General features: G+C 42.1%; 1 protein-coding gene across 1 annotated transcript in view; it reads left to right on the top strand.

Moving 5' to 3' along the window:
• The window catches only part of LOC126474051 (uncharacterized), a 105,650-nt gene extending 84,235 nt beyond the window's left edge, over nucleotides 1–21,415 (top strand). Inside the window, 3 exon segments of the mRNA XM_050101463.1 lie at nucleotides 15,544–15,652; nucleotides 19,435–19,620; nucleotides 21,186–21,415. Coding sequence (XP_049957420.1) covers nucleotides 15,544–15,652; nucleotides 19,435–19,574 — 249 coding nt within the window. The 3' untranslated portion in view covers nucleotides 19,575–19,620; nucleotides 21,186–21,415.
• Nucleotides 21,416–27,869: the final 6,454 nt, after the last annotated feature.

Below are 27,869 nucleotides of genomic sequence, written 5' to 3'. Positions count from 1 at the left end.
GGAGGACAGGCATGGACGTCAGTTTCAGGCGGACAAGAAAGTACAAGAGTGGGTGCAGTTCTGGATCCGTCAGCGGCTGTCGGCATTCTGCAAAACAGAAATTGATCATCTCAGCTCCCAGAGGGGTAAATGTCTTAACATGTGTGGTGACTACTTTTGAATGGAACCATTCCATGGTTCCATTGTGGCTGGTGTTCAGTTTTCATTTGACTGACCCTCATATGAGGATGATGGTAATCGCTGCAAAATCTGTATTTCTTGTTAATAAACTTTCTCAGCACAATCGCAATTCCTACTTCCCATGGTCTGTCACGCTCTTCTATTACGCCACTGGTCGACTGCTGGTTAATAAGTTCCTCCAGAATTGGTTGCAAATACCAATGATTTGTGATATAACAGTACTTCATTCCCTTTTGAAATTCTGTATTACGTAACAGTTGTCACGGGCGATAGACCTCGACGAAAAAACAAATGTTCAAATTACACCAATAGCAGATCCATCCGTGTTTGCTCTAATGCCTTTGGATACTCCACATCCTTATGTGATGCAGTCTTAGCAGCATCCTGTAGCTGTTTATAGCTTACATTTGATGTGCAGCAATCCTCCTCCTCTGGAATGTCCCATCTCACTATCAACTTCCTCTTGGTCAACTTTACTTCTTCAGTGCTAAAATTGCCAACATTGACGGGTACTACCCTCCCACTGTTATTCTTCCATATGCATATGATATTCCTTTTAATCAAACAACTTGCTGAATCTAATACATCGTCTTCTTCCAGCAGTTCCATTCAATCTGTATAGTGAGCAAGCAAGAAAGGAAACAAAAGAAAAATTTGGAGTAGGAATTAAAATCCATGGAGAAGAAATAAGAACTTTGAGGTTTGCCAAAGACATTGTAATTCTGTCAGAGACAGCAAAGGACCTGGAAGAGCAGTTGAATAGAATGGTCAGTGTCTTGAAAGGAGGATATAAGATGAACATCAACAAAAGCAAAATGAGGATAATGGAATGTAGCCGAATTACATCAGGTGGTGCTGAGGGAATTAGGTTATGAAATGACACACTTAAAGTAGTAGATGAGTTTTGCTATTTGGAGAGCAAAATAACTGATGATGGTCGAAGTAGAGAGGATATAAAATGTAGACTGGCAATGGCAAGGAAAGCATTTCTGAAGAAGAGAAATTTGTTAACATTGAGTATAGATTTAAGTGTCAGGAAGTCTTTTCTGAAAGTATTTGTATGGAATGTAGCCATGTATGGAAGTGAAACATGCGCGATAACTAGTTTAGACTAGAAGAGAATAGAAGCTTTCGAAATGTGGTGCTACAGAAGAATGTTGAAGATTAGATGGGTAGAGAATGTTGAAGATTAGATGGGTAGATTGTTTAACTAAAGGGGAGATACTGAATATTATTGGGGAGAAGAGGAATTTGTGACACAACTTGACTAGAAGAAGTGATCAGTTGGTAGGACATGGTCTGAGGCATCAAGGGATCATCAGTTTTGTATTGGAGGGAAGCGTGGAGGATAAAAATTGTAGAGGGAGACCAAGGCATGAATACACTTAACAGATTCAGAAAGATGTAAGTTGCAGTAGTTTTCGGAGATGAAGAAGCTTGCACAGGATAGAGTAGCAAGGAGAGCTGCATCAAACCAGTCTCAACAACAACAACAACAACATTGACTGGTAAGTTTGGCTCCACACTCACCCAAAACGACTTCCCACTGCCACTTGGCTCACAATCAAGCAAATTAAGCCTTAATGTATTTGTACACTGTTTAATTGAATTGCCCACTACAATGGAGACAGATCTAAATTGGTTGAGGGATTTCTGTGGCAAGAAAGTCTTCCCACTAAGTTCCACTACATGTTGCCAAAGATAAATTATGGCGTGATTTTGATGCAAGAAGTCCAATCCTATCATCATGCTGTAGTTCTCACTTACATGAGGCACTACTTCCATGCACTGCCAAGATCCGTCTGCCTCCAACGAAAAATATATTTCCATTGGTCTCAGTGACCTTATGTTGTTGTCCGTCACCCTATGCAATTTGTAGTGTGGTGGGTTCCATCGCTTCCGACGCACTTGGTCCCTACTGGCTACTGACATATGCATCCCTGTGTATGATAACTTTTACTTCCTTCTCTTCACTACAACCATTATTGCACATTCAGCCTGTGCATAAGTAATTGTTGCTTGCGTTTAACGGCTGCTTGCTTCTTCTGTGTCCACCCCTACTACCTTTCCTATAATGCTGTCAATGAGACGTATCACAGCTATTCCACTGAGGCTGGAGGCACTGCTTCTGCAGATGTCCTGTTCACCCTCAATTGTAACACATCATATTTGCAGAGAATACACCATGCCTGTCCCTCGCACCCATTGAAATATCAGTTTCCTCATTGCGTGACAATGCTCAGCGTAAAGCCCAGAGAGCTCGTCCATGGAAAACTGACTAGCTGCAGCCATGCAGCGGCCTAATGTTGAGGCACCAGGCTACGACGAGATCTATTTTTGAGCACAAGACCCTGTGGATGCAAGTAGGTCCGCACCAACTGTGCCTTCTTGGAGCAATTATGCTGCCACCTGTTGGCAAGGTGTGCACTCAGAATGTCATGGTTATGTTCATCATTGTAGTCTGTGAGTCATTGGGCACATGCCACATGTGGCACAATGCTATTATGCTGTAGGTCTATGAGCCCCATCATAGCATTCCCACATTAGAAAAGAGATGGTGACACATCTCGGTGTCTCAGAAGGTGGTAGTGCCACTGCTGGTGTCCTGGGGAAGCTGAGAACCCAGGGGGCCATTGTCAACATCAATGGAAGTGGACGCATGGCCTGCCGGAAGGCTGTGATGCCAGGTCCTGTGGCCAGCAAGCCCTGCAAGTGAGACAGCTAGAGGTCATAGTCATCACTCCTGGGCATTGATAACTGTGTGAATGCTGGTGGGGGGAATGGGAAGGTGGTGGGCTGGATGACAGATACTGCCAACCATGGAGTTTTTCAGCCAGGCTGTATCCATCCTGTGGAGAGGAGCAATGGGAGGCAAGAAGTAAACTGAGCTGCTTCGAGATCGTGCAACTTCGCCAGTTCAATCTTAAAAGTGTGGGTGAACATCCTTACTAACCATTGAAAATGGGGTGGAACAATGCTTTACATACCAAAACTATGCCATTTCCCGCACAAAAACTGCAAAATTCTGCTGACATGAACTGAGGGCTGTTATCCACCACAGTTGTTTCTGGAAGCCCTCCAGTTGAGAAGATGCAAGATAAATCCTGGATGGTCTTTGTTGATGACATTGGGTGCATTCATGAAACTTATGAAAACTGCTGCTGCATCTTATGAGCAATGACTAGTAACCCAGAAAGGCCCTGCGAAATTAGGATAAGTACGAGACCACAAGGATGTTACGTCAGGCCAAGGAAAATACTGAGAGGTTGGTGCTGCCTGCCTGCTTTGGTGTGTCATGCACACTGTAACCATGTGGTCTATATCAGTGCCCTCCAGAAGACATGTTGGCGGGCTATCTGTTTGGTGAGGACCGTATCCTAATGACCTTCCTGAAGTACTGGCCAGACACAGTGTTGGAGTGCCTGCAGATTGAACACTCTGGCATGTCGTTTATCTGCTTGGAACCAGAGAATGCCTTTGAGAGCAGACAGTTCACGTTGCAGGTAGCAGTAGGCCCCAGCGTCCAGATGTTCAAGGGTTTTGGATTTGCTAGCCAAACATTCTTCACAAATTGCATGACTTCATGGAGGACTGGGTCCTCTGGCAACTGTCAGGTGATGACTGTAGTATCCATGGGTAAGCTGGCCACCACTGCCTCATCATGGAGGACTGGGTCCTCTGGCAACTGTCAAGCAATGACTGCAGTATCCATGGGTAAGCTGGCCACCACTGCCTCAGGCTCTGTGTCAGCATGAAAGCTGACTTCAGCAGCCCCATCAATCTTGGGGTCTTGTCCCACTGGTAGACGTTATAAGATATCCATGTTGACATGTTGCACTGTGCACTGATAAGGGATGTCGTAGTGAAACCCTGACAGGGACAATGACCATCTCTGCAGGCATCGGGTGCTCCTAGTCGAAATGTTAGAATGAATGTTGAACAGTGGTAATAAGGCTAATGATCCATTAACAGGATAAATCACTGTCCATAACATAATCAAGAATTTCTTCAAGGCAAAAATGGTAGCTAAGCCTTTCTTTTTTATTTGTCTGTAATTTCACTGTGCCTTCATTAATATCCTGGAAACAAACACAACTGGGACTTCAGCTCTGTTGACTTCGTGAGAAAGAATGGCTCCCAAGCTGTAGTCAGATGCATCTGTGATCACTATCAGGGGCTTGGACAGGCCATATGCCATGAGGCACATTGAGCTGAGTAGAGCCTGTGTAATGTCTCAAAAAGACGTATGTAGATGAAAGACCATTGCCTCTCAACATTCTTGTGAAGAAGCTGATGTAGTGGTTTGGCTGTAGCTGCTGCCTGAGAGGAACCGATTTTCTGTAATGATTCAGTTGACCTAACATGGATTTGAGTTGTTTGGCGTCTCTGAGGGCCCCGGCCGGTAGGTTTTGTACAGCATTGACATGATGCAGGGTGATGCGTATGACTTACGCACTGAAAGCATGTCCCAGATAATCTATTTGCAGCATGAAGAAACAGCCTTTTTCCATATTGCACTTCCAATTAGCCCACTGGAGAACACTGAACAAGTAGTCCAAATTGATTACTAGATCCTGTTCGTTTTTACCAGTGACAAAGATATATTCCAAATAATTTACTGTCCCCGGAATATCCCGTGTGAGGTGTTCCAAACAGCAATAGAATATGGCTGGTGTTGTGGCAGTGCCTAAGAGCATGTTGTTATACTGAAAAAGACAAGGACCAAATGGAGTGTTGATCATCAGGATGCTTTTGGAGGCTTTGTCCAAGAGGAGCTGCAAATAAGCATTAGAAAAAGGTTGTAGTGTAGGGGAGCCCAGATGGCAATGCAGCTTCAATCGACAGAAGTGGTGGAAGATCCAGTATTAATTTGAAAAACAACTAGAATGGCTTGATTGCCACTTCCAGTGTTAATAACCTATTGGAGATAGAAGGGAGGCCTGAACATGGAGAACATGTGGACCATAGATCCAGTCAATGTTGCCCAAATCACAATCCCTGGAGTCCACAATCAACATCCTATCTTTATGGATGACCGGCATACTTCAGTGTTGTGTCCTTTCTTCCCACAGTCTGTCCACTCTGTCCTATGAAAGTAGCACTGCTGCTGCTGACATATTACAAAGCACTTACCGCATGAAGGTAATTGCTGCATGTGCTGTCCACCCAGGAAGGGATCTGGAGAGTTTGGTGGGTGGCAGACACTTGCAGTGAGTCCAGCAGAGCTACTGAGGACCAGATGGACTGTTTAAATGCCTGGATGAGGGGAAGACATGTAGCTAAAGATGGGTCATTGAGCTTTAAGAGGTCATTGTGGAGTCCTTTATCTGTAGAGTGGACCAGGATAATTTCCCTAACCACGTAAGACTGTTTGCACTGAGGATTAGAACATTGGAAACTGCAGTCTCTAGAAAGACCTCATAAGTGGGCTGTCCACTCCCAGTACCACTGCTGTTTTGTTAGAGGCAGCTGTCCGCCCCGATAACTGAGCGGTCAGTGTGACGGATTGCCGTCCTGCGGGCCCGGGTTCAATTCCATGCTGGGCCGGGGAATTTTCTCCACTCAGGGACTGGGTGTTGTGTTGTCTTCATCATCATTTCATCCCCATCCAGCACGCAGATCGCCCAATGTGGCGTCGAATGTATAAGACCTGCACCACAGCAGCCGGACCTGCCCTGCAAGGGGTCTTCCGGCCAATGACGCCAAATGCTCATTTCAATTTTCCATTTCCAGTGGCAGCTAAAAAACTTTGAACAGGTGGCTGCCACATGCTCTTGGATATCAAAGTATTCCAACAAACAGGAGTTTAAGCATTCATGAAGCAAAGCATGAGGTTCGACCTCATGATTGAGCTGTTCCAAGAAGCAATAGATTTCTGTGTCTGCGAGGACAATTACAGTAACCCATGCCAATTTCAAATGCAGGGAAACTAAAGCTCAGGTAGACAATGAAAAGGGAGTTTATTGAACAAACATAAACCTTCAGTTATCCTCCTTTGGAGCATAATTACCCAACAATAAGTCTGTGTCTGTGAAGTTAGTGAAATGCTTAAGTCCGGTGGTCGGTCATCCAGGGAAAACTGAATCACAATTAGTTGAGTCAAAGTATGATTAATGAGCAACTGAGTGTCTTTAATTACAAGACATAATGTCATACCAAAATATCAAAGACCCCGGGGACAACTGTGGGTGGTTCCATGAAGTGTCGAAGGCAAAGATTCCAGGCAGGTAGACTGGCTTCAGATTACAGGTCACAGAATCAGTGGTTGGTGTAAAGCTAAGAGAGCTCACTGTGGAGGCCTGAACAGCCATAGCCATGCGCCAGCCTAAATAGTGTTGAGGCACCAGGGTATGGTGAGACATATTTTCAAGCACGTCGTCCTGTGGAAGCAAGTAGGTCCGCGCTAACTGCACCTTCTTGGAGTGATGCTGCTTCCGCCTGTCAGTGAGTTGTGTGCTCAGAACTGCAGTGTCAGTGTTCAACATTGTAGCACTTCAACTTTTGCCATAGACCACCTGTGGTCCAGCACTGTTAATTATGGAGGGCTCTGGTCCCCAACAGAGCAATCATAGTCTACACTTCCGACTTCTTCCCTGACGAGCCTGTTTGTTTCTAACATTGAATCTGTTTTTACTCCTCATCTTACAAATCTGTGATCATTTGTAATTTGAAAGTGATGCAGGACTGTTATGTACTATACATAAATGCCATAAGAGATTGAGCAAGTGGTTAGATAATAAAGATAATTCTCATTTGTTGTTCCATCTCAGTTGCACATTTTTAATTATATTACATGGTTCGATCACTGTGAATCATCTTCAAATCTAAGTAGTTACATCAGCAATCTGTCTTGTCTGCTCAGAACCACATAGACTTCTTTAGCAGTCTTTTTGTCGTGCATGCCTATGACTCAACATCTCCACTATATAGTGAATAGCAATCAATCCTTTTCATAATATTGTCTTTCTGTAACTGTTCATAGAGATCTTCTACCTCTTCATCAGAATGTGAGTGTGTTGTAATGATTTACATCTAAGAAGGCAGCAGCCTGATGTGCGCTTGGCTTGGAGAGAGATGGAGAATACTTTGCAGTGTTGCAAGTTTGTTCTCTATTTGTGTCCTTTGACTCACTCTCCAGCCATTGCCTATCGTGGTAGCTGACAACACCAGGATAATCGCTACATCAGAGCAATGTTTCTGCTTCTGTCTCTCCCTAGTAGAATTTATATACTCAGGAAAACTATTGTTTTCATTTCTTAATGTAATATTTTTTGTGATTGTTTAATGCCACCCATAATGAACACTGTAGTGGCTAAGTGACCTCACCACACCTAAACTGATGTGAAAATAAATGCTAAATGTTCCATATGCACACCAGAGTGTGTCCTATAGACAGATGTGGCAGAACAACACTCTTCTCTAGAGCATCATGTGGTGCACTTCTACTTGCACTGTGCATCATCCAACCAGCCACCTTCTTTTGTGCACACCACTGTGGTGTGTTGATATGAATGATTTCCATGGAGTACCTTTTCTTTATTTTTGAAACCAGTCTTTCTGTTCTGTCTAAGAATCCTTCAGTATCTACTAACATATATTAAGATCCAACAGTTCTGTAATTAATCATCACTAAATAAAAAGTATTTGAAGCCTTTCCATTTTGATTGTCATTGTTCGTACCTACTTAGCCAAATGTCATGTAGCGGAGGTGACTGTGTGTGCCCCCTTGCCTGAAGTCTATGCTTGAGTACCCTCTGTCCACTACTCTCAATATTCTTTCTGTTGGTCCAGAGTATCAACTTTCAGAAGCTCGCACTTGTCGGTAGGGGCTGTGGCAACCTCACCCGTTGTACTTGGATGTTACATGTGCAGAACGCAAAACATTGGTGGAACTATGCTCACAAGAGTTTCAGCCTAGACATGAGTGCTTATGAATCTCAGAGCTTCGAATCAGCGCAACCAGATAAACTCAAGTGGGAATTTAGGAAAAAATTTAGTACTTTTTGTACGGATTCTCCCCAGAACAAACTGTGTGTTAGTTATGGTTTGTGAAGATTTGCTCCCTAGGTCAACAGAAATTCATTGTATGGAAAATTCAGCATGTAATAATGACTGTATTACAAAAAGGGGTAGATTGCTACTCACCATGTAGAGGAGATGTTGTTTCACAGAAAGGTACAACAAAAAGGACCGCTATACATTCAAGCTTTCAGCCAAAAGCCCTTCCTCTAAAGTAGAAAATGTAAACACAGGTGATCTAAATGATTAATGGAAAATATCATATAAAGATGTGAAACAAATACTAACAAAGAGATAGAGGGGCTGGCCAGTACTTACCTCAGCTCAGTACAGCCGATAGATGCACATAAAACAGAACCGAAAATTTACGTTCCTAGCTTTCGGAACAAATGTTCCTTCATCGGGGAGGAGAGAGGGGAAAGAAAGGGAAGAAGGGAAAGGAGATTCAGTTACTCAAAACACAGGTTATGAAGCTACAGGGAAAGGAAAATAGGGAGGGTAGCAAGGATGGAGGCATGGTTGTCAGAGGGAAGCCAAAGATATTCTACTGCAAGCACTGTGCCAGCTTCAAACCAAAGAGGATGCATACAGAAGTAAAGAGGTATATAGTATAAAGATAAACACAACTATGTTGGATGAAAAGATGCGTGAATGGCTAAAGAGGAAAGGGAAAGAGGATAAGACTGAATAGTAAATGGGAGTGAGGTTGTTTAACGTAGGTTCAGTCCAGGGGGATGGCGGGATGAAAGGATGTGTTGGAGTGCAAGTTCCCATCTCCGCAGTTCAGAGGGACTGGTGTTGGGTGGGAGAAGCCAAATGGCACATACGGTGTAGCAGGTTCCTAGGTCCCTAGAATTATGCTGGAGGGCATGCTCCGCTACTGGGTATTGGGCATCTCCTAGGCGGACAGTTCGTCTGTGTCTGTTCATGCGCTCAGCCAGTTTAGTTGTTGTCATGCCGATGTAAAAGGCTGTGCAGTGCAGGCATGTCAGTTGATAAATGACATGTGTAGTTTTACACGTGGCCCTGCCTTGAATTGCGTATGTTTTACCAGTAGCGGGGCTGGAGTAGGTGGTTGTGGGGGGATGCATGGGGCAGGTTTTGCAGCGGGGTCGGTTACAGCGGTAGGAACCGCTGGGTAGAGAAGGTAGTCTGGGAATATTGTAGGGTTTAACAAGGATGTTACGGAGGTTAGGGGGGCGACAAAAGGCAACTCTGGGTGGTGTGGGGAGAATTTTGTCAAGGGATGATCTCATTTCAGGGGTTGACTTGAGAAAGTCATATCCCTGGCGGAGTAATTTGTTGATGTTTTCGAGGCCAGGATAATATTGGGTGACAAGGCGGATGCTTCTGTGTGGTCTGGGGGTAGGAACATTGTTGTTGGACAGGGAGGAATGTATTGCTCGGGAAATCTGTTTGTGGACAAGGTCTGCAGGATAGTTGCGGGAGAGGAGAGCACTGGTAAGGTTATTGGTGTAATTGTTGAGGGATTCGTCACTGGAGCAGATACGTTTGCCACGAATACCTAGGCTGTAGGGAAGGGAGCGTTTGATGTGGAAAGGGTGGCAGCTATCAAAGTGAAGGTACTGTTGTTTGTTTGTGGGTTTGATATGGACAGAGGTGTGGATGTGAGCTTCAACAAGATGAAGGTCAACATCCAGGAAGGTGGCTTGGGTTTTGGAGAAGGACCAGGTGAAATTCAGATTCGAAAAGGAGTTGAGGTTATGGAGGAAATTAAGGAGTGTTTCTTCACCATGAGTCCAGACCACAAAGATGTCATCTATAAACCTATACCACGCCAGGGGAAGCAGCTGTTGGGTCTTCAGGAAAGCCTCCTCCATGCGGTCCATGAAGAGGTTGGCATAGGACGGAGCCATCCTGGTTCCCATGGCCGTTCCCCTGATTTGTTTGTAGGTCTGGCCTTCAAAAGTGAAGTAGTTATGGGTGAGGATGAAGTTGGTAAGTGTGATAAGGAACGAGGTTTTTGGAAGATCTTCGGGTGGGCGTTGGGAGAGGTAGTGCTCAAGGTCAGAGAGACCATGGGTATGTGGGATGTTTGTGTAAACGGATGTAGCATCTATGGTGACAAGAAAGGTTTCAGGTAGGAGAGGGGTGGGAATGGATTTGAGGCGTTCTAGGAAGTGGTTTGTGTCTTTGATGTAGGATGGGAGTCTGCGGGTGATAGGTTGGAGGTGCTGGTCTACCAGAGCTGAGATATGTTTGGTTGGGGCTTTGAAGCCTGCTACAATGGGACGGCCAGGATGGTTCCCTTTGTGGATTTTGGGTAATAGGTAGAAGGTAGGGGTACGTGGCTCAGGTGGAGTGAGTAAGTCTATGGAAGCCGTTGTGAGGCCTTGTGAGGGACCTTGGATTTTTAGGATTTTTTTCAGCTCAGTCTGGATGGAGGGAATGGGATCCTGGGTAACAGCTTTGTAGGTTGAGGTGTCGGAGAGTTGATGCAGTCCTTCTGCCACATACTCCACACGGTCAAGTACAACAGTTGTGGAGCCTTTATCCGCCGGGAGGATGACAATAGAGCGGTCTATTTTCAGCTCCTTAATGGCACGGGATTCAGCTGGGGTGATGTTGGGGGTTGTCGGGATGTTCTTCAAGAAGGACTGGGAGGCAACACTGGATTTGAGGAATTCCTGAAATGTCTGCAAGGGATGGTTTTGGGGGAGGGGAGGAGGATCCCTTTGAGAAGGCAGTCGGAACTGTTCTAGACAGGGTTCGACACTGGGTCTAGTATTTGGGGGATGTTTTTGGGTAGTGAAGTGATATTTCCAGTTGAGGTTCCGGGTGAATGAGAGGAGATCTTTAACCAGGGCAGTGTGGTTGAATTTAGGCGTGGGGCTAAAGGTTAAGCCTTTTGATAGAAAAGATGTCTCTGGAGGAGAGAGGGATCTGGATGAGAGGTTTAGGACTGAATTGGGACTGGTGATATGTGGCATTTGACTGTGGTTATAGTTGAGGTTTGGTCTGTGTGGGGTATGTGCTGGGATGGGGAGATTGAGTAGGGTGGCTAGGCTAGGTTTGTTGGCTATGAGGGGGGTTTGTTGAAGGTTCTGTTGTGGTTGGTGTTTGTGAGGGATAGGGAGAGGGACCCCACTTCTTAGGTGTTGCACTAGCACTGTGAATAGTTTTTTCAGGTGGTGTGTGGCATGGAACTCAAGTTTGCAGCTGGCTTCTAGGATGATGTTCCTGAGTGTGTTCTCCAAGCAAGGGTTGGAGAGGTGGAGGACTTTGAAGAGAGATAGGAGCTATTGGGAGTGGTGGTTACATGAAGTAGTGTAGAGATTCAGGACAAGTTGGGTGAGGGCTAAGGCACGCGCGATCCTTTTTGCGGCACGCGCGATCTCTTTTGCGGCACGCGCGATCTTTTTTTCGCCACTCGCTATCTCTGTTTTTGAGCAACGTGTGTTCTTTTCCCCTGATCTGGACATACTTGCTTGGTCTGGTCAACTTTTTCCGTATTTTTCTTATTTAGTGGTCTTCCTTTGGTATTGAACATTACCAACACAATTAATTTCTTTCTTTCTCGTCCTTCCCTCCGTGTTTTATTCCTTCTTATGATTACTATTTCAACTTTAGTTATTTAATTTCCCTACCCACCAGTTACCCACTATGTACCCTAATCCTATACCACATTATTTACATTCATTCCGGAAACATGCATTCATCGTAGCCAAACTGCAATCCCACATACTATTCCTCCGGTCCTGCTTAACCTTTGGAATTACCGCTAAAGGGCTTACCTTAAAAGTTCCCATCTCCAGGTGCAATTCCTCCTTCCACCAGTCTCTCCTGGACTTCCAGAACCTTCAATCCTTAGCCCTTACCCAACTTGTCCTGAATCTCTACACTACTTCATGTAACCACCACTCCCAATAGCTCCCATCTCTCTTCAAAGTCCTCCACCTCTCAAACCCTTGCTTGGAGAACACACTCAGGAACATCATTCTAGAAGCCAGCTGCAAACTTGAGTTCCATGCCACACACCACCTGAAAAAACTATCCACAGTGCTAGTGCAACACCTAAGAAGTGGGGTCCCTCTCCCTATCCCTCACAAACACCAACCACAACAGAACCTTCAACAAACCCCCCTCATAGCCAACAAACCTAGCCTAGCCACCCTACTCAATCTCCCCATCCCAGCACATACCCCACACAGACCAAATCTCAACTATAACCACAGTCAAATGCCACATATCACCAGTCCCAATTCAGTCCTAAACCTCTCATCCAGATCCCTCTCTCCTCCAGAGACATCTGTTCTATCAAAAGGCTTAACCTTTAGCCCCACGCCTAAATTCAACCACACTGTCCTGGTTAAAGATCTCCTCTCATTCACCCGGAACCTCAACTGGAAATATCACTTCACTACCCAAACACAGCCCCCAAATACTAGACCCAGTGTTGAACCCTGTCTAGAACAGTTCCAACTGCCTTCTCAAAGGGATCCTCCTCCCCTCCCCCAAAACCATCCCTTGCAGACATTTCAGGAATTCCTCAAATCCAGTGTTGCCTCCCAGTCCTTCTTGAAGAACATCCCGACAACCCCCAACATCACCCCAGCTGAATCCCGTGCCATTAAGGAGCTGAAAATAGACCGCTCTATTGTCATCCTCCCGGCGGATAAAGGCTCCACAACTGTTGTACTTGACCGTGTGGAGTATGTGGCAGAAGGACTGCATCAACTCTCCGACACCTCAACCTACAAAGCTGTTACCCAGGATCCCATTCCCTCCATCCAGACTGAGCTGAAAAAAATCCTAAAAATCCAAGGTCCCTCACAAGGCTTCACAACGGCTTCCATAGACTTACTCACTCCACCTGAGCCACGTACCCCTACCTTCTACCTATTACCCAAAATCCACAAAGAGAACCATCCTGGCCGTCCCATTGTAGCAGGCTTCAAAGCCCCAACCGAACGTATCTCAGCTCTGGTAGACCAGCACCTCCAACCTATCACCCGCAGACTCCCATCCTACATCAAAGACACAAACCACTTCCTAGAACGCCTCAAATCCATTCCCACCCCTCTCCCACCTGAAACCTTTCTTGTCACCATAGATGCTACATCCGTTTACACAAACATCCCACATACCCATGGTCTCTCTGACCTTGAGCACTACCTCTCCCAACGCCCACCCGAAGATCTTCCAAAAACCTCGTTCCTTATCACACTTACCAACTTCATCCTCACCCATAACTACTTCACTTTTGAAGGCCAGACCTACAAACAAATCAGGGGAACGGCCATGGGAACCAGGATGGCTCCGTCCTATGCCAACCTCTTCATGGACCGCATGGAGGAGGCTTTCCTGAAGACCCAACAGCTGCTTCCCCTGGCGTGGTATAGGTTTATAGATGACATCTTTGTGGTCTGGACTCATGGTGAAGAAACACTCCTTAATTTCCTCCATAACCTCAACTCCTTTTCGAATCTGAATTTCACCTGGTCCTTCTCCAAAACCCAAGCCACCTTCCTGGATGTTGACCTTCATCTTGTTGAAGCTCACATCCACACCTCTGTCCATATCAAACCCACAAACAAACAACAGTACCTTCACTTTGATAGCTGCCATCCTTTCCACATCAAACGCTCCCTTCCCTACAGCCTAGGTATTCGTGGCAAACATATCTGCTCCAGTGACGAATCCCTCAACAATTACACCAATAACCTTACCAGTGCTTTCCTCTCCCGCAACTATCCTGCAGACCTTGTCCACAAACAGATTTCCCGAGCAATACATTCCTCCCCGTCCAACAACAATGTTCCTACCCCCAGACCACACAGAAGCATCCCCCTTGTTACCCAATATTATCCTGGCCTCAAAAAAATCAACAAATTACTCCGCCAGGGGTATGACTTTCTCAAGTCAACCCATGAAATGAGATCATCCCTTGACAAAATTCTCCCCACACCACCCAGAGTTGCCTTTTGTCGCCCCCCTAACCTCCGTAACATCCTTGTTAAACCCTACAATATTCCCAGACTACCTTCTCTACCCAGCGGTTCCTACCGCTGTAACCGACCCCGCTGCAAAACCTGCCCCATGCATCCCCCCACAACCACCTACTCCAGCCCCGCTACTGGTAAAACATACGCAATTCAAGGCAGGGCCACGTGTGAAACTACACATGTCATTTATCAACTGAAATGCCTGCACTGCACAGCCTTTTACATCGGCATGACAACAACTAAACTGGCTGAGTGCATGAACAGACACAGACGAACTGTCCGCCTAGGAGATGCCTAATACCCAGTAGCGGAGCATGCCCTCCAGCATAATTCTAGGGACCTAGGAACCTGCTACACCGTATGTGCCATTTGTCTTCTCCCACCCAACACCAGTCCCTCTGAACTGCGGAGATGGGAACTTGCACTCCAACACATCCTTTCATCCCGCCATCCCCCTGGACTGAACCTACGTTAAACAACCTCACTCCCATTTACTATTCAGTCTTATCCTCTTTCCCTTTCCTCTTTAGCCTTTCACGCATCTTTTCATCCTACATAGTTGTGTTTATCTTTATACTATATACCTCTTTACTTCTGTATGCATCCTCTTTGGTTTGAAGCTGGCACAGTACTTACAGTAGAATATCTTTGGCTTCCCTCTGACAACCATGCCTCTATCCTTGCTACCCTCCCTATTTTCCTTTCCCTGTTGCTTCATAACCTGGGTTGTGAGTAACTGAATCTCCTTTCCCTTCTTCCCTTTCTTTCCCCTCTCTCCTCCCCGATGAAGGAACATTTGTTCCGAAAGCTAGGAACGTAAATTTTCGGTTCTGTTTTATGTGCATCTATCGGCTGTATTGAGCTGAGGTAAGTACTGGCCAGCCCCTCTATCTCTTTGTTAGAAAATGTACACACATTCACACAAGCAAAATGCACACACATATAGCCACTGTCTTTGGCACGCTGAGGTCTTAATGGCCAGAGACAGTGTTCATGTGTGGTGTGTGATTTGTACTTCATTGAATGTGTGTGTGTTTTATACTTTAGAATAAGGCCTTCTGGCTGAAAGCTCAAATGTATAGCAGTCTTTCTGTTGTGCCTGTTTTAAATTAATTGTATTGTATTATCAGTCCACAGTGCCCTTATTGGTTTGTATTGCCGAAACCAGTATTGTTAATCCTTCATTTTTTGGCAAAATTTACAAAAAGAAAGAATGAAAATTTTTGGTACAAATAATATATTAGTTACAATTGTTCTACCTCTTATCTGGGCCTGTCACATTACTTTTTCAGGATTTTTTAATTTCTCCCTGGTGTATTATCAGTCAGTCATATACCAACAAAATACTAGTAGTCTTTGAAGCTGCATTTTGTTACAGGAAGTCGAGGTCGATGAAATGGCAGATAAACATGTTGAACGTGTTTACTGTGGACACTTGCTGCATTTGCAGTGCCTGGTTTCCTACATGAAAACTCCTCCATTTGAAGGTAGGTTTTGATATTGCTTTATGTACCATGTTCTTAGTAGCAAAGATTGAGTTACTTTAATGTGGGTGTAAATTAAATTTTCCTAGATACATAAGAACTTCATTCAGTTTCCTGTCTGATATTATAACAGCAGGCTTTTGTCTGTAGGAAAGGAAATACCCAGTCATTTCCTGATATGTTCTGTTGCTAAATTTTCATGATTTCTCATTATCGCCTATTTTTATATTGTTAACTGATTTTTTTAATATAACACAGAATGTATTTTTGAAATGAAAAGTGCTGTACATACATTGTAGGACGACTTCCTACCCACATACATTGGTACCGGGAGTGGGGGAATAGTAGCCCTTGCCAAAATGATCAACCTGACAGCTGCTAAACTGAGTACAGTAATATATTGTAGATGAATCACTAAAGGAGAAATTAGGTTGTAATTGAATAACGAAACATTATAAAATTGCAAACTTATAATTTTTTACAAAGTTGTAAGTGCTCTTTGCCCTACTTACAGTGAGTGTGAAAGTAGTTATGGTATAAGCAACAGATTATTACTTGTGCATGAAACAAACTTGAAACATGAAACAAATTTGAAACATGAAACAAAATGCTAACTGAACATTACTGTTGACAAGTGTTTATTGATGGTCCCTTCTCCATCATTTAACACAGTTATACAATCCTCTCAAGTCTGCATTGCACTGCTTCGATACCATTCACTCATGCGGCAGCACTAGCACATCGTTGGTGTCCCTCAGTGGCTGCCAATCCCCATCTAGTCATTAACTTATGTAACCTTTAGTATGTCCTTTAAATTAACAATATGCCATTCTGCCTTACTTCCACCACAGCAGTCATTATTTATTTATGTTATTTATGAATGTTATTCGCAAATTATATAATTTTGTTATTTCTGTTTGTAGACAAAACTTCTAGATTGGCAAAACAAGCAGAGAATCTATTCTTGTTTTGTCAAATAAAATCTGTTATAACTTCAAGTTGAACAAATGTATTTCAAGGAAGACACAGTACATGAAAGTCACAGATCAAGTAAACAGAGTAAGACGTGTGTACACTTTAACAGTCAAATTATAACTGAGTCCAAGGCTAGCGGCTGTTGGCTGGCTGGCCGCTTAGGTGCACTGTTGCTGCATGGCTGGCAGACAGCGCCGCATGTAGAGGACGCACGTAACTGCGAGGCGGCTCTTTGAAAGATCGGCGAGTCACAACAAAATCATTCCTGTATTTTCACTTGAAAAGTCGAAGGATTATTCCAAAAATGGTTCTATTCCCTAATCTGGAAACAATGAGTTAGCAATGAATCTCAAGAAATGCACAATATTGACAATACCATAATGGAATTATTATCCTCATTTTTTTTTAAAAAAAATAATATCCCTTGTTGTAATAAAGTAATATATTCAAATTAGTTAAATACTACATACACAGAAGAGCAATTTCAAATTTCTTTTTTCGACTTCACACAAGATTTCATTCTTACATTTCATCCAGACATCTGTATTTATTATCATAAATACTATAGAAATTTTTTATTCATAGATGTATCATATAGGTGAAGAGTAGGCAGCAGCCCAAATATCAAAAGCAGCACAGACTTCTGGGCCCCATGCTTGCCAAATACATGTTTACAAAAGAACTGTGAACCCCCCCTGAAGTCTTTTTCTCAACTGTATTAACAGATATGCACAATCATATGGCTTACCCTACACCTCTAATGGATTGCTGTAAGTACACAAATCAAAAAAAGTTTCGCATCACCCCGGTTCCCAGAACTCCTGAAGATAGACGTTGACTGTGGATATTGTATCATAGACACAGTCCCTTTGACTGTTCAGAGATGTCACTAAACCCGCCCAAAGATGTAAACAACCATGAATGAATAGCACCTATGGGACGGAGAAGGTCCGACAGTAGATCAGTTTCAGTCATTCCACCAGGAAGGAGGTATACGGCTCATGTTGTCTGTAGTTCAACCATGCCTAGATGGTCAGTATCGCGATTCGATTGCATCTGCATTGTTACTTTGTGCCAGGAAGGGTTCTCAGCAAGGGAAGTGCGAAGGCGTCTCGGAGTGAACCAAAGCAATGTTGTTTGGACTTGCAGGAGATACAGAGAGACAGGAACTGTAGATGACATGCCTTGCCCAGGATGCCCTAGGGCTACTACTGCAGTGGATCACCGCTACCTAAGGATTATGGCTCGGAGGAACCCGAACAGCAATGCCATGATGTTGAATAATGCTTTTTGTGCAGCCACAGGATGTCGTATTATGACTCAAACTATTTGCAGTAGGCTCCATGATGCGCAACTTTACTCCCGACGTCCATGGCGAGGTCCATCTTTGCAACCACGACACCATGCAGTGCGGTACAGATGGGCCCAACAACGTGCTGAATGGACCACTCAGGATTGGCGTCACGTTCTCTTCACTGATGACTGTCGTATAAACCTTCAATCAGACAATCGTCAGAGACGTGTTTGGAGGCAACGGTGCCTTCCATGACCACCAGCGGCATATGTTGGCCCCACATAATTCCACCCCAAAACATAAGGGAACCTCCACCTTGCTTCACTCGCTGAACACTTTGTCTAAGGCATTTCCCTGGGGAAAATAGGACAAATATTGAGGAAACACCATATAGGAACTGTCTTTTGCCCACCCAATAAAACACGAGCATTATTGGGAAGTGTCAAAGATGATCTAGGTTTGCAGAAGGCTGGCATATTCCAGATTCTGTGTCAGTGTGGGAAGACTTATATTGGACAGACAGTGCGCACCAATGAAGATCGTTGCCGAGAACATCAAAGGCACACTTGACTTAGGTACCCCAACAAGTCAGCGGTCGCAGAGCACTGTTTGTCCGAAAATGGACTATCAACATACCAGGGTCTTGGCACAGACATCTAAGTACTGGGACAGTGTCATTAGAGAGGCTATCGAAATTCATACCAGGGACAGACTCATCAACCAAGATTATGGCTATAACCTCAGCAAGGCATGGGAATGATCATTGCGTCTAATTAAAAAGATGCTCAGCAAAGAAAACGAATGGGCAACCAGGGCGGAATAGGTAATTACACCGTCACCACAGATGCCGACGCCAGCGTCTCAGCGGCCGCTGACACGCGGCTGCAGGTGCAGACTGCAGAGAGAACGCCTTGCAGAGGGAGGGGATTTAAGACGGCACACTGCTCTCAGGAGCTCAGTTTGTCAGCACACCTGATGATGGCAACATGTCTGATCGCCGAAATGTTGTGCACATTTGACACTATGGACCGGCAGTACACCCGTGGACTGTTCGAGCAAATGGCCATCATGTTGTATGGTTTCCCACCTTTTTGTCTTGTAATTGCTTTGTACTCTCATGAATTACCTTACTTTTTGAAATAGCTTCCTTACTAGTATTTTCAGGTCATACAGATTTTCAGCGATTAATGCTACATCATCTGCAAAAGACAGTACATTCATTTTTATTCCTATATTAATCCCCTCCTCTGCTTCACTTGTTGCATCCAGTGCTTCCCGCATTATTACATTGAACAAGAGTGATGGTGATGATCCATCTTCTTGTCCGACTCCTATTTTTATGTCAAAAACCTTGGAATATTCTCCATCCATTTCCACTATCTTTTTTGCACCGTCTAGTAATGTGATGGTTGTAGCATATTTATTTAAAATTTTTGTAAATTTTTTTCAGGGAGGTTTTATATCTGTAATTTACAATTTTTTTGCATTTTACCAAAGGGTATGATTTGCTTTGCAGGGGGCAAAAAATGTCCAGCTTGCAAACAAAGAATTTACCATGACAAGTGGCGCCTGAGTGACAAACTGGTAGAGGATCGTTGGGCTCATCAGCAAGCAAGAGAAAGGGAGTTGCAGGAAGTTGCAGAGTTCCTTGAATAATGTATGTTTCCTTGTGGAGCTCTGAGACTGAAACAACAAAAAATCAGTGAGGAACATATGTCTTAGTTTACTAAATTAGTGATTTATTGTTTTTGTTTGCTGGGAGAAACTTAATTGTGAAGTAATTATCTGGATGTTATGTGGTAATTTGCATGATGCAAATATTGGCTGTCTTTGAATATCATGTAGAAGAAAATAACATCCACCCAGGGTATCCCATTATTACATTAACTAATATCCTCTATAATAATATATTATCACTTGAATTGTGTTAGTAGACATGTCTGCTGGTTTGCATCAAGACAATTTGCAATTGTGTCCTGTACCACAGAGTTTATATTTATGGTAAGCAATGTGCAGTAAATCAAGTCATATTAATATATTTTTGATGTATGTCTTACATTTATCTGAGACGGTGCTTGAAATCACAGCATTAGCAGATTATTTTGTGTCAAGCAAATTGAATGTAACAAAAATACTATAAGTGTTTTGCGCAATTGTTTGTGATCAGTGTTCAGACTCGCATGCAAGTTATTTTATGAACTGATTATTGATTATGAGTTTTACTTTCAACATTGTGATAATTTAAAAAGTGCAACTGCTGGCAAGAAATGTAATGATTGTAAACAGAGTACTCCCTGTTCAAGAAAGTACAAATTGAAGTTTCTAAAACTTGTGTTGAAAGGGAGTTGAAAATATGAAAGAATTCATTGTAGGAGAGATTTATGTAGAACATATGATTCATATAGTAAATGATAGGTCATAAACGTACTGTTACTGTACATTTTGTACATTCTGAGAGCTATTTGTAATAGCTATATAAGATTTTGTAATCAGATTTCATTGGCTCATTAAAGTTGTGTTCTTCTATCTAAGAACACATAAGACTACACTCTTTACTTCAATGAAGCCTTACTATCAAACACCGGAAATACAGAAAAAATCCAATTTACTGACACTGGTCCCCAATGAAGAAAGCAGACTGAAAAGTAGTTGACAGTTACAGAAAGTATATCCTCTTTTTGGCACCTGTCATAATTCCTATAGTGCTTTTGTATTTCAACTTTTTTCCTTATTTTTAACTCTTTTGGGTATTAATAATACCTATCACTGCACTGTTTCTAGTTTGTCACTGCAATTGTTTTACTACACAGAGTAGTACATATGCTTTCAGAGCAATGCATTGAAGGATACATTTCCAAGTTGATTGCAGAGCTGTTTTATTTGTTATGAAATTGATATTCACGAGAAAAAGATATGTTTTAATTTGTTTCTGTTACTATAATATAAATATATAAATGTGTAGTTATGTGCACAAAGTGAGCAAATCAGACTTCACTTTGGGAGATATCTGCAGCAAAGTTGTAAAATTATAATGTTGTAGCTATACTTCTGAAATGTTTTTTATATCAATATTTTATGTTGGTACTCATGAAATATGTATTTTGGCATATAAAAGTATGAAAAAGGTTATTCCTTGGTTGTCATTAGTCAAAGACTGTTAAAATGTCCATTATTTCGTCCACACTGTACTAACATAACTAAGATTATGATGTAAGCATGTGTATTGAAAAACATCAATATTGAGAATGCCACTTATTTTTATTTCAGAAATTAATCTCATTAAGCTGTCCATCACAGAACACTTGAAAATGATCCTATCTAAAAGCAGGACTGCACTTGAAACAACCAACCTTACTGCTGTGTAAATCATTAAGTAATTCAAGATGTACATGACTGATGTAAATTACGCTTCCGATTACTGTGTTGTTTTGATATCAACATTTTTAACCTGTATACATCATTATGTATTTCGAAATAAATTTCTGTCTTACTAGTAACTGCACAGATTATCGTTATTTTAATAGTTTAGCAGGTGAACTGATTCTCAGTTGTGTCTTAAAAATTTGAATGTGACAATGTTACTGATTTCCTTGTTGTACCAAAAACTGTGGGGGAATAGTCTGGCCTATGCATATATCAAAATAAGGGGCTAAGAGTATTGCAGTAGGCACATAGAAACACTAAACTGTTGAACTGAATGCTGTGACCATGACAGCTGACTTTTATAAGAGCAAGTAAATTAATAACTACTTTTATTTGGTGGAGGTTTCATTTTTTTTTGCTGTCACTGAATGTACACTAGAATCGTGGCCTTTTTGAACATTCTTCCAGTAGTCAAACAGAAGAACAGAGAAAATGTGTAGTTGTGGGTATAAAATCAATCAGTTAAGATCCGTACTGGATAAATAGAAGAGGCTGGAAGAGGCACAAATGAAATACATTTGCACTGTTTTGTTGTTGTTGTTGTTGTCGTCGTCGTCATTGTCGTCGTCATTATCATCATCATCCATTCTGATCCATTGCATACTTCAGTAGTATGTCGGACATAATAAAAGTAAAAATTGTGAAAAACTGTGTTTTATAAATCAGTTATTACACACACACACACACACACACACACACACACACACACACACACACAATGTGTTCTAGACTGAGACATGTGAATATTACAGGTGCTGCGTGTGTTGTGGCTATGGACACGTTTATTTTGCCATAGTTCCCTGGTTTTGTTTAAAAGATATCCATCTCCAAAGAGGATAGATTTATATATGTAAAGATTTTGCAGGCTCATTATTTCCAGCTAGATGAAGTGAGGTCTACATATTTGAAGTTTCTTAAGTTGCAAATAGCTCTGACAGCTTTTTTCTGTATGCTGAAGACTTTTTTTTGCCCAAAGATGTAGCCCATACTGAAGTAATGACCTGAAGTATCACATAATTTATCGGACTCATTGCTGACCCGGTTGCACATTACTTCCACATAAAGAGTGTAAAAAGCTTTTGGAAGCTTTGTTTTGACAGCTTTCACATGACAATCCCATTTTAAATTTCTTGTAAACATATTCAGTAACTGATTTCAGTAATGTGTTGTTAAGACAAGGCACTTTATGAAATTCTCATAAAAGTCGGCAAAGTCAGAATTCATTAAAATAATTTTCCTCTTTTTTTTGTGGATGAACTGGGCTCACATAACAATTTCAATTCCTCTTCTTTCTTTGTTGTTTCCTATCTTTTCCTTTCTCCTATGTATGTTGTCACTGATTTCTTATTCATTATGCCTTGAAAGACTTCTGAATTTAGTTAATTTATTCTCAGAAATGTTTCTCTATTCCTGTGATTTGTTTCTTTCTAGTTGTTTTCGTCTTTCTGTAATTCATGCTATTGTTGCTTCATTTTTTCAGAGCTACAGTGATATTTATATTAGTAGCCTGTTCTCTAGTGATGGAAATAACTGAATGAAGACAATCAATTCAGTCAGTGGTAGTAAAACAGTTAACTAATTCAGTTGTAATTTTACATACCAGTTGAGTTATGCATTAATTCTTTTGATTGGAACTGGTCTATGCGAACAATTGAAGGAAAGAAATCGATTCAGTTGATTGCAGTTTTACGTATCAGTTGCACTATTCATTCATTCATATGAATGATACCAGTGTGCAGGAGTGACCTAATGAGAACAATAGATTCAGTTGGTTTTAGTTTTACATGTCAGTTGGATTATTATTTGTTCATTTCTTTCGAGTCAAACCAGTTTGTCTCAGGCCAGCCGAGATGCTGAAGTTGGTGGTTGTGTGTGCATGAAGTGTGCTTGCATGTGTGTATGGATGGTGTACGTTTGTCCTTTGCTGATGAAGGCTGTGACTGAAGGCTTTACGTGTCTTTTAATTGTGCGAGTTTGCAACTTAATATGTCGTCTTTATGGTAAGTAGCTGTCTGTCTTTTCCTACATTGTTGATATTCCTATCTGGAGTTTGTGTTGTTCCATTTGAATCTTAGCCTTTAAACACTTATTCAGCCATTTATTTGTATGGAAGGTAAATATATTGTGCAGAAAATTATGTTACGGGCTACTCATGTACAAATCATACCCATGAACACAAACCTGTTTACATTTTACAGTTTTTGAAAAGTAGCAGCTATAGTATACATGAATCTGAAGATTTACTCTCCACATTTACATTTTTAAAAATTATTATGATGTTGCTGCAATAATAATAATAAAATAAAGATAATAATAATAATAATAATAATAATAATAATAATAATAAAGAATTACCATGAGTATCGCTGCAGCCAAATAAAAATTATCAATTCACATATTCGTACTTTAATTTCACAGTTAAGCCTATCTCTGACCATCACTGTAGACAGTCTGCAATCACATTTGCACCTCCCTGGACTGCTGAGAGTGATAGTTGGAGCCACCTGAACACTGACGTATCCAGTTATGAGTGGAAATATTCGAGCTTTTTGGCATTGTTGATTGTAACCTTTTATAGCCTGCCATCACTGTTATTGTCACTCCGATATTTGCTTTTTATTGAATGCCAGTGAGTAGTTTTACTTGAGTTTTTTATCCATGTTTATGAATAGGCATTTACGTACTAGTGAACTTTGTATCTGGATCAAAGTGCCAAATACTCGGTCACATGGGAATGGAAGAAATATGACTGGATAAAAAGTTGTCCTCATGATAAATTCAGTGAGAGGCGGAATGAGGAGATGGTAGTAGAAGACTGGAATAAATACATTCTTGGGCAGTGCTAGGTACTCAGCTATATACAGGATGATTCAGGAGAAATGTCGTGTAATTAGTGAGGTGACTCTGCATGTGAAAGTTTATCGAAAAAGACCTATTAACATGTGTCGGATTTTTTGATCATTACAGAACTAGAGCGGGTTGAAGACTACATGCATCATGAATGATTATGGAGGCAAGTGTGAATATTACTTACCGAAATGATGTATAGGCACTGTGGTGGACAGAATAATGGTGAGACAAATGATTGATTCATACTACAAGAGATGTTCAAAAAGTCCCCACCTATCTCAATGCACTTGTCAACGTGCTGGAGAGTGTTTTGTGTAGCACATCGAACATCACCTCGGCGGGCTTTAATGCGGGCAGCAAATTGGTGATGCTACTGCCAAGTTCTTCATGTTATCCACCTTCGTAGCGTACACATCCCCATTTAACCAGCCCCATAGACAGAAGTCTAATGGGGTTTGGTCATGATCTGGCAGGCCAGTTAATGGCTCTACCATGGCCAATCCACTATTGAGGAAATGTGTTATTCAGACCCTGAGATGTTTGTCCGGTACATTTAATTGGTGATCCATCATGTTGCGAATATATTGGCCATCGTTGTTCTAATGCTGTGTCTCCAAAAATGCTGGTATATCTTCTATCAGGAAATGTGTGTGTGCTGTGGCTGTCGTGATTTGACAGGAACACTGGCCCTGTCACTAGGTCAGTGGTCATACCACACCAGAGGTTCACTGAGAACCTAACTTGGAATCTTGTTTCCCTAGTGTCATGTGGATTCTCCTTTTCCCATGTGTGAGACTTGTGGTTGTCCATGATAACATTGCATGTCAGTGTAGCCTTATCTGTAAATAAAGTATACTGTAAGACGGCCCTGTGTACAGCCAACTGTTCACAAAATTTTTCTTTGCCTACTGAGTCACCTGGATGCACATGTAAGGCTGCACATGGAATGAGTACAAGCCCTCAAATGCAACGTATGCTACACCTGCATTTGTGGAATATTGAGCTGATGGCTAATGTGCCGTATACTTTGGTGGGGCACCATTGCACTATTGCAATAATATCTTCCCTTTCCACAACTGACTGGATGGCCTCCTGTTCTGATGTTACATGTACACTGGATAATGTTCCAGATTCATGTAATGCTGGAAATGCCCTAGGAAATACCCTGACGTAGGGGGTTCGTCAATCGAGGAAACTTGTCTGGTATTCTGTCACAGGCACTGCCATTACAGTGCCCACACACAAACAGCATGTCTGCATATTATGTGTGGGTGAACATATGCAGCATTTTGGTATTCACAGACATGATGGACTTTCTCAATTAAACATCACCCAAGCACAACACACACCAACCCACAATAGCACACTGGGTACACTTTCGGCTGTTGCCTTGGTGCGATGCCACGGTGCTGCCATCTGTTGGAGAACCACTACACCTCTTTTAAGGCCAATTCTGTCCACCACAGGGCCTACCCAGCACTTTGGTAAGTGATACTCACACTTGCATTCATATTCATTCATGGATGTGTGTAGCCTTCAATCTATTCCAGCTGCATAATTATCCAAAATCGAACACATGTTCATAGGACTTTTTCACTTTATTTTTACGTGTAGAGTCACCTCATAAATTATGTGACATTCCTCCTGACTCCCCCTGTATGTAGAGATAGCTGAGTGCCTAGTGCTGTCCGGCTATTTATTTATTGCAGTCTTCTATTAGCCTATCTACTCCTTCCCCCTCTTCCTCTCCACCTCATCTCTCTGTCCACCACTTCCACTTTCACCTTCTGTTGATCTCTTCCTGCCCTTCTTCCCCCCCCCCCCCCCCCCTCCCGTTTTCTTTGTCTGACTCCTCCTCTTTCCTGTTTTGGACCATCCCCTCCCCCTCTCTCCGTCCCCCCCCCCCCCCAGTCTGTGTCCATCGCCTTCTCTCCCTCTGTACCTGTCCATTTCTTCCTCCCCCTTCTTTCTCCATCTTATCACCCACACCCCAATAAGAGGCTAGTTATTCTTAACTGCACAGTATTTCTTTGCAGATCGTAACTAATATCTGTGTGAAATTTTATTGAAATTGTTCCAGAGATTTAGGCTGAACTTTTTACATGTTGCTTTACCCATGCACATACAATTTGTAGACATTTCACATGTATTTACCATATTTCACATATATTTGTACAAATATTTCACCTGTATCTGTAGCAAATTTCGCTCTGCAGTTTCGTTTTCACAAAGCTCAATGTTTATGAAGTCGTATCTCCTGGACAATGTGTTGTACAGTGATATAATTTTGCAGGTACATCCAATGGTACATGTAGCTACCTTCTGCGATATGTGTTGAGAATAAAGTTAGTAGTAGAGAGATAACAAATTTAAACATCTATATGATGTGGCAGGTCTTCACGTATATCAATATTTGACGACATATATCCTGAACTATGTATCCTACAACGACAGATTATTGTAGGTCCCTTCAGTGAGATATGTGAATACAGTCTCCGAATAGAGTTAGTATCAAAACAGTAATAAATTTAAACGTTATACACAATGCAGAAGTTTTTCATGCATTTCAGTGTTTATGACGTCATATCTCCTGAAATGGTGTCATGCAACAATATAGTTCTGCTGGTACTGTCTGCTAAAGGTGTTGAGAATGCAGTTAGTAGTAAAGAAGCAATAAATAAAACATCATACTTCATGTGGCAAGTTGTACCGCGTGAACAACGAAAACATAGTAAGCTATAAAGTTTTTTCCTTTCATAATTTTGTGGGGATTGTCTGTGAGAATAAGTTTCATAACAGAATATTATGTATAAATTTGTTGCAAGTCACTAAGTGCTGCATGAATAAAGCATGGGTATCCATGTGAAAACAAAGATGATGTGACTTACCTAACAAAAGCGCTGGCAGGTCGATAGACACACAAACAAACACAAACATACACACAAAATTCAAGCTTTCGCAACAAACTGTTGCCTCATCAGGAAAGAGGGAAGGAGAGGGGAAGACGAAAGGAAGTGGGTTTTAAGGGAGAGGGTAAGGAGTCATTCCAATCCCGGGAGCGGAAAGACTTACCTTAGGGGGAAAAAAGGAAAGGTATACACTCGCACACACGCACATATCCATCCACACATACAGACACAAGCAGACATATATATGTCTGCTTGTGTCTGTATGTGTGGATGGATATGTGCGTGTGTGCGAGTGTATACCTGTCCTTTTTTCCCCCTAAGGTAAGTCTTTCCGCTCCCGGGATTGGAATGACTCCTTACCCTCTCCCTTAAAACCCACTTCCTTTCGTCTTCCCCTCTCCTTCCCTCTTTCCTGATGAGGCAACAGTTTGTTGCGAAAGCTTGAATTTTGTGTGTATGTTTGTGTGTCTATCGACCTGCCAGCGCTTTTGTTCGGTAAGTCACATCATCTTTGTTTTTATATATAATTTTTCCCACGTGGAATGTTTCCTTCTATTATATATATATATATCCAATGTGTTAATTCAGGGTACAAGGTATCTCAATTCCAAATTTCATCCAAATCTGCCACTATATTTTAAAAATGAAAACACTTTCTTGATATTTTGCAAATTTTTGCTGAACTTCAGAATAGATTTCCTTTTTGATACTATTGTCATGTCCAGTCAATCAACAGCAGAGAATTCAGTTAATATTAATGCTCTTGTCT

This window comes from Schistocerca serialis, chromosome 4 (genome assembly GCF_023864345.2).
Source record: "Schistocerca serialis cubense isolate TAMUIC-IGC-003099 chromosome 4, iqSchSeri2.2, whole genome shotgun sequence".
Lineage (NCBI taxonomy): Eukaryota > Metazoa > Arthropoda > Insecta > Orthoptera > Acrididae > Schistocerca > Schistocerca serialis.
This window is presented reverse-complemented; position numbering and strand designations above follow the sequence as displayed.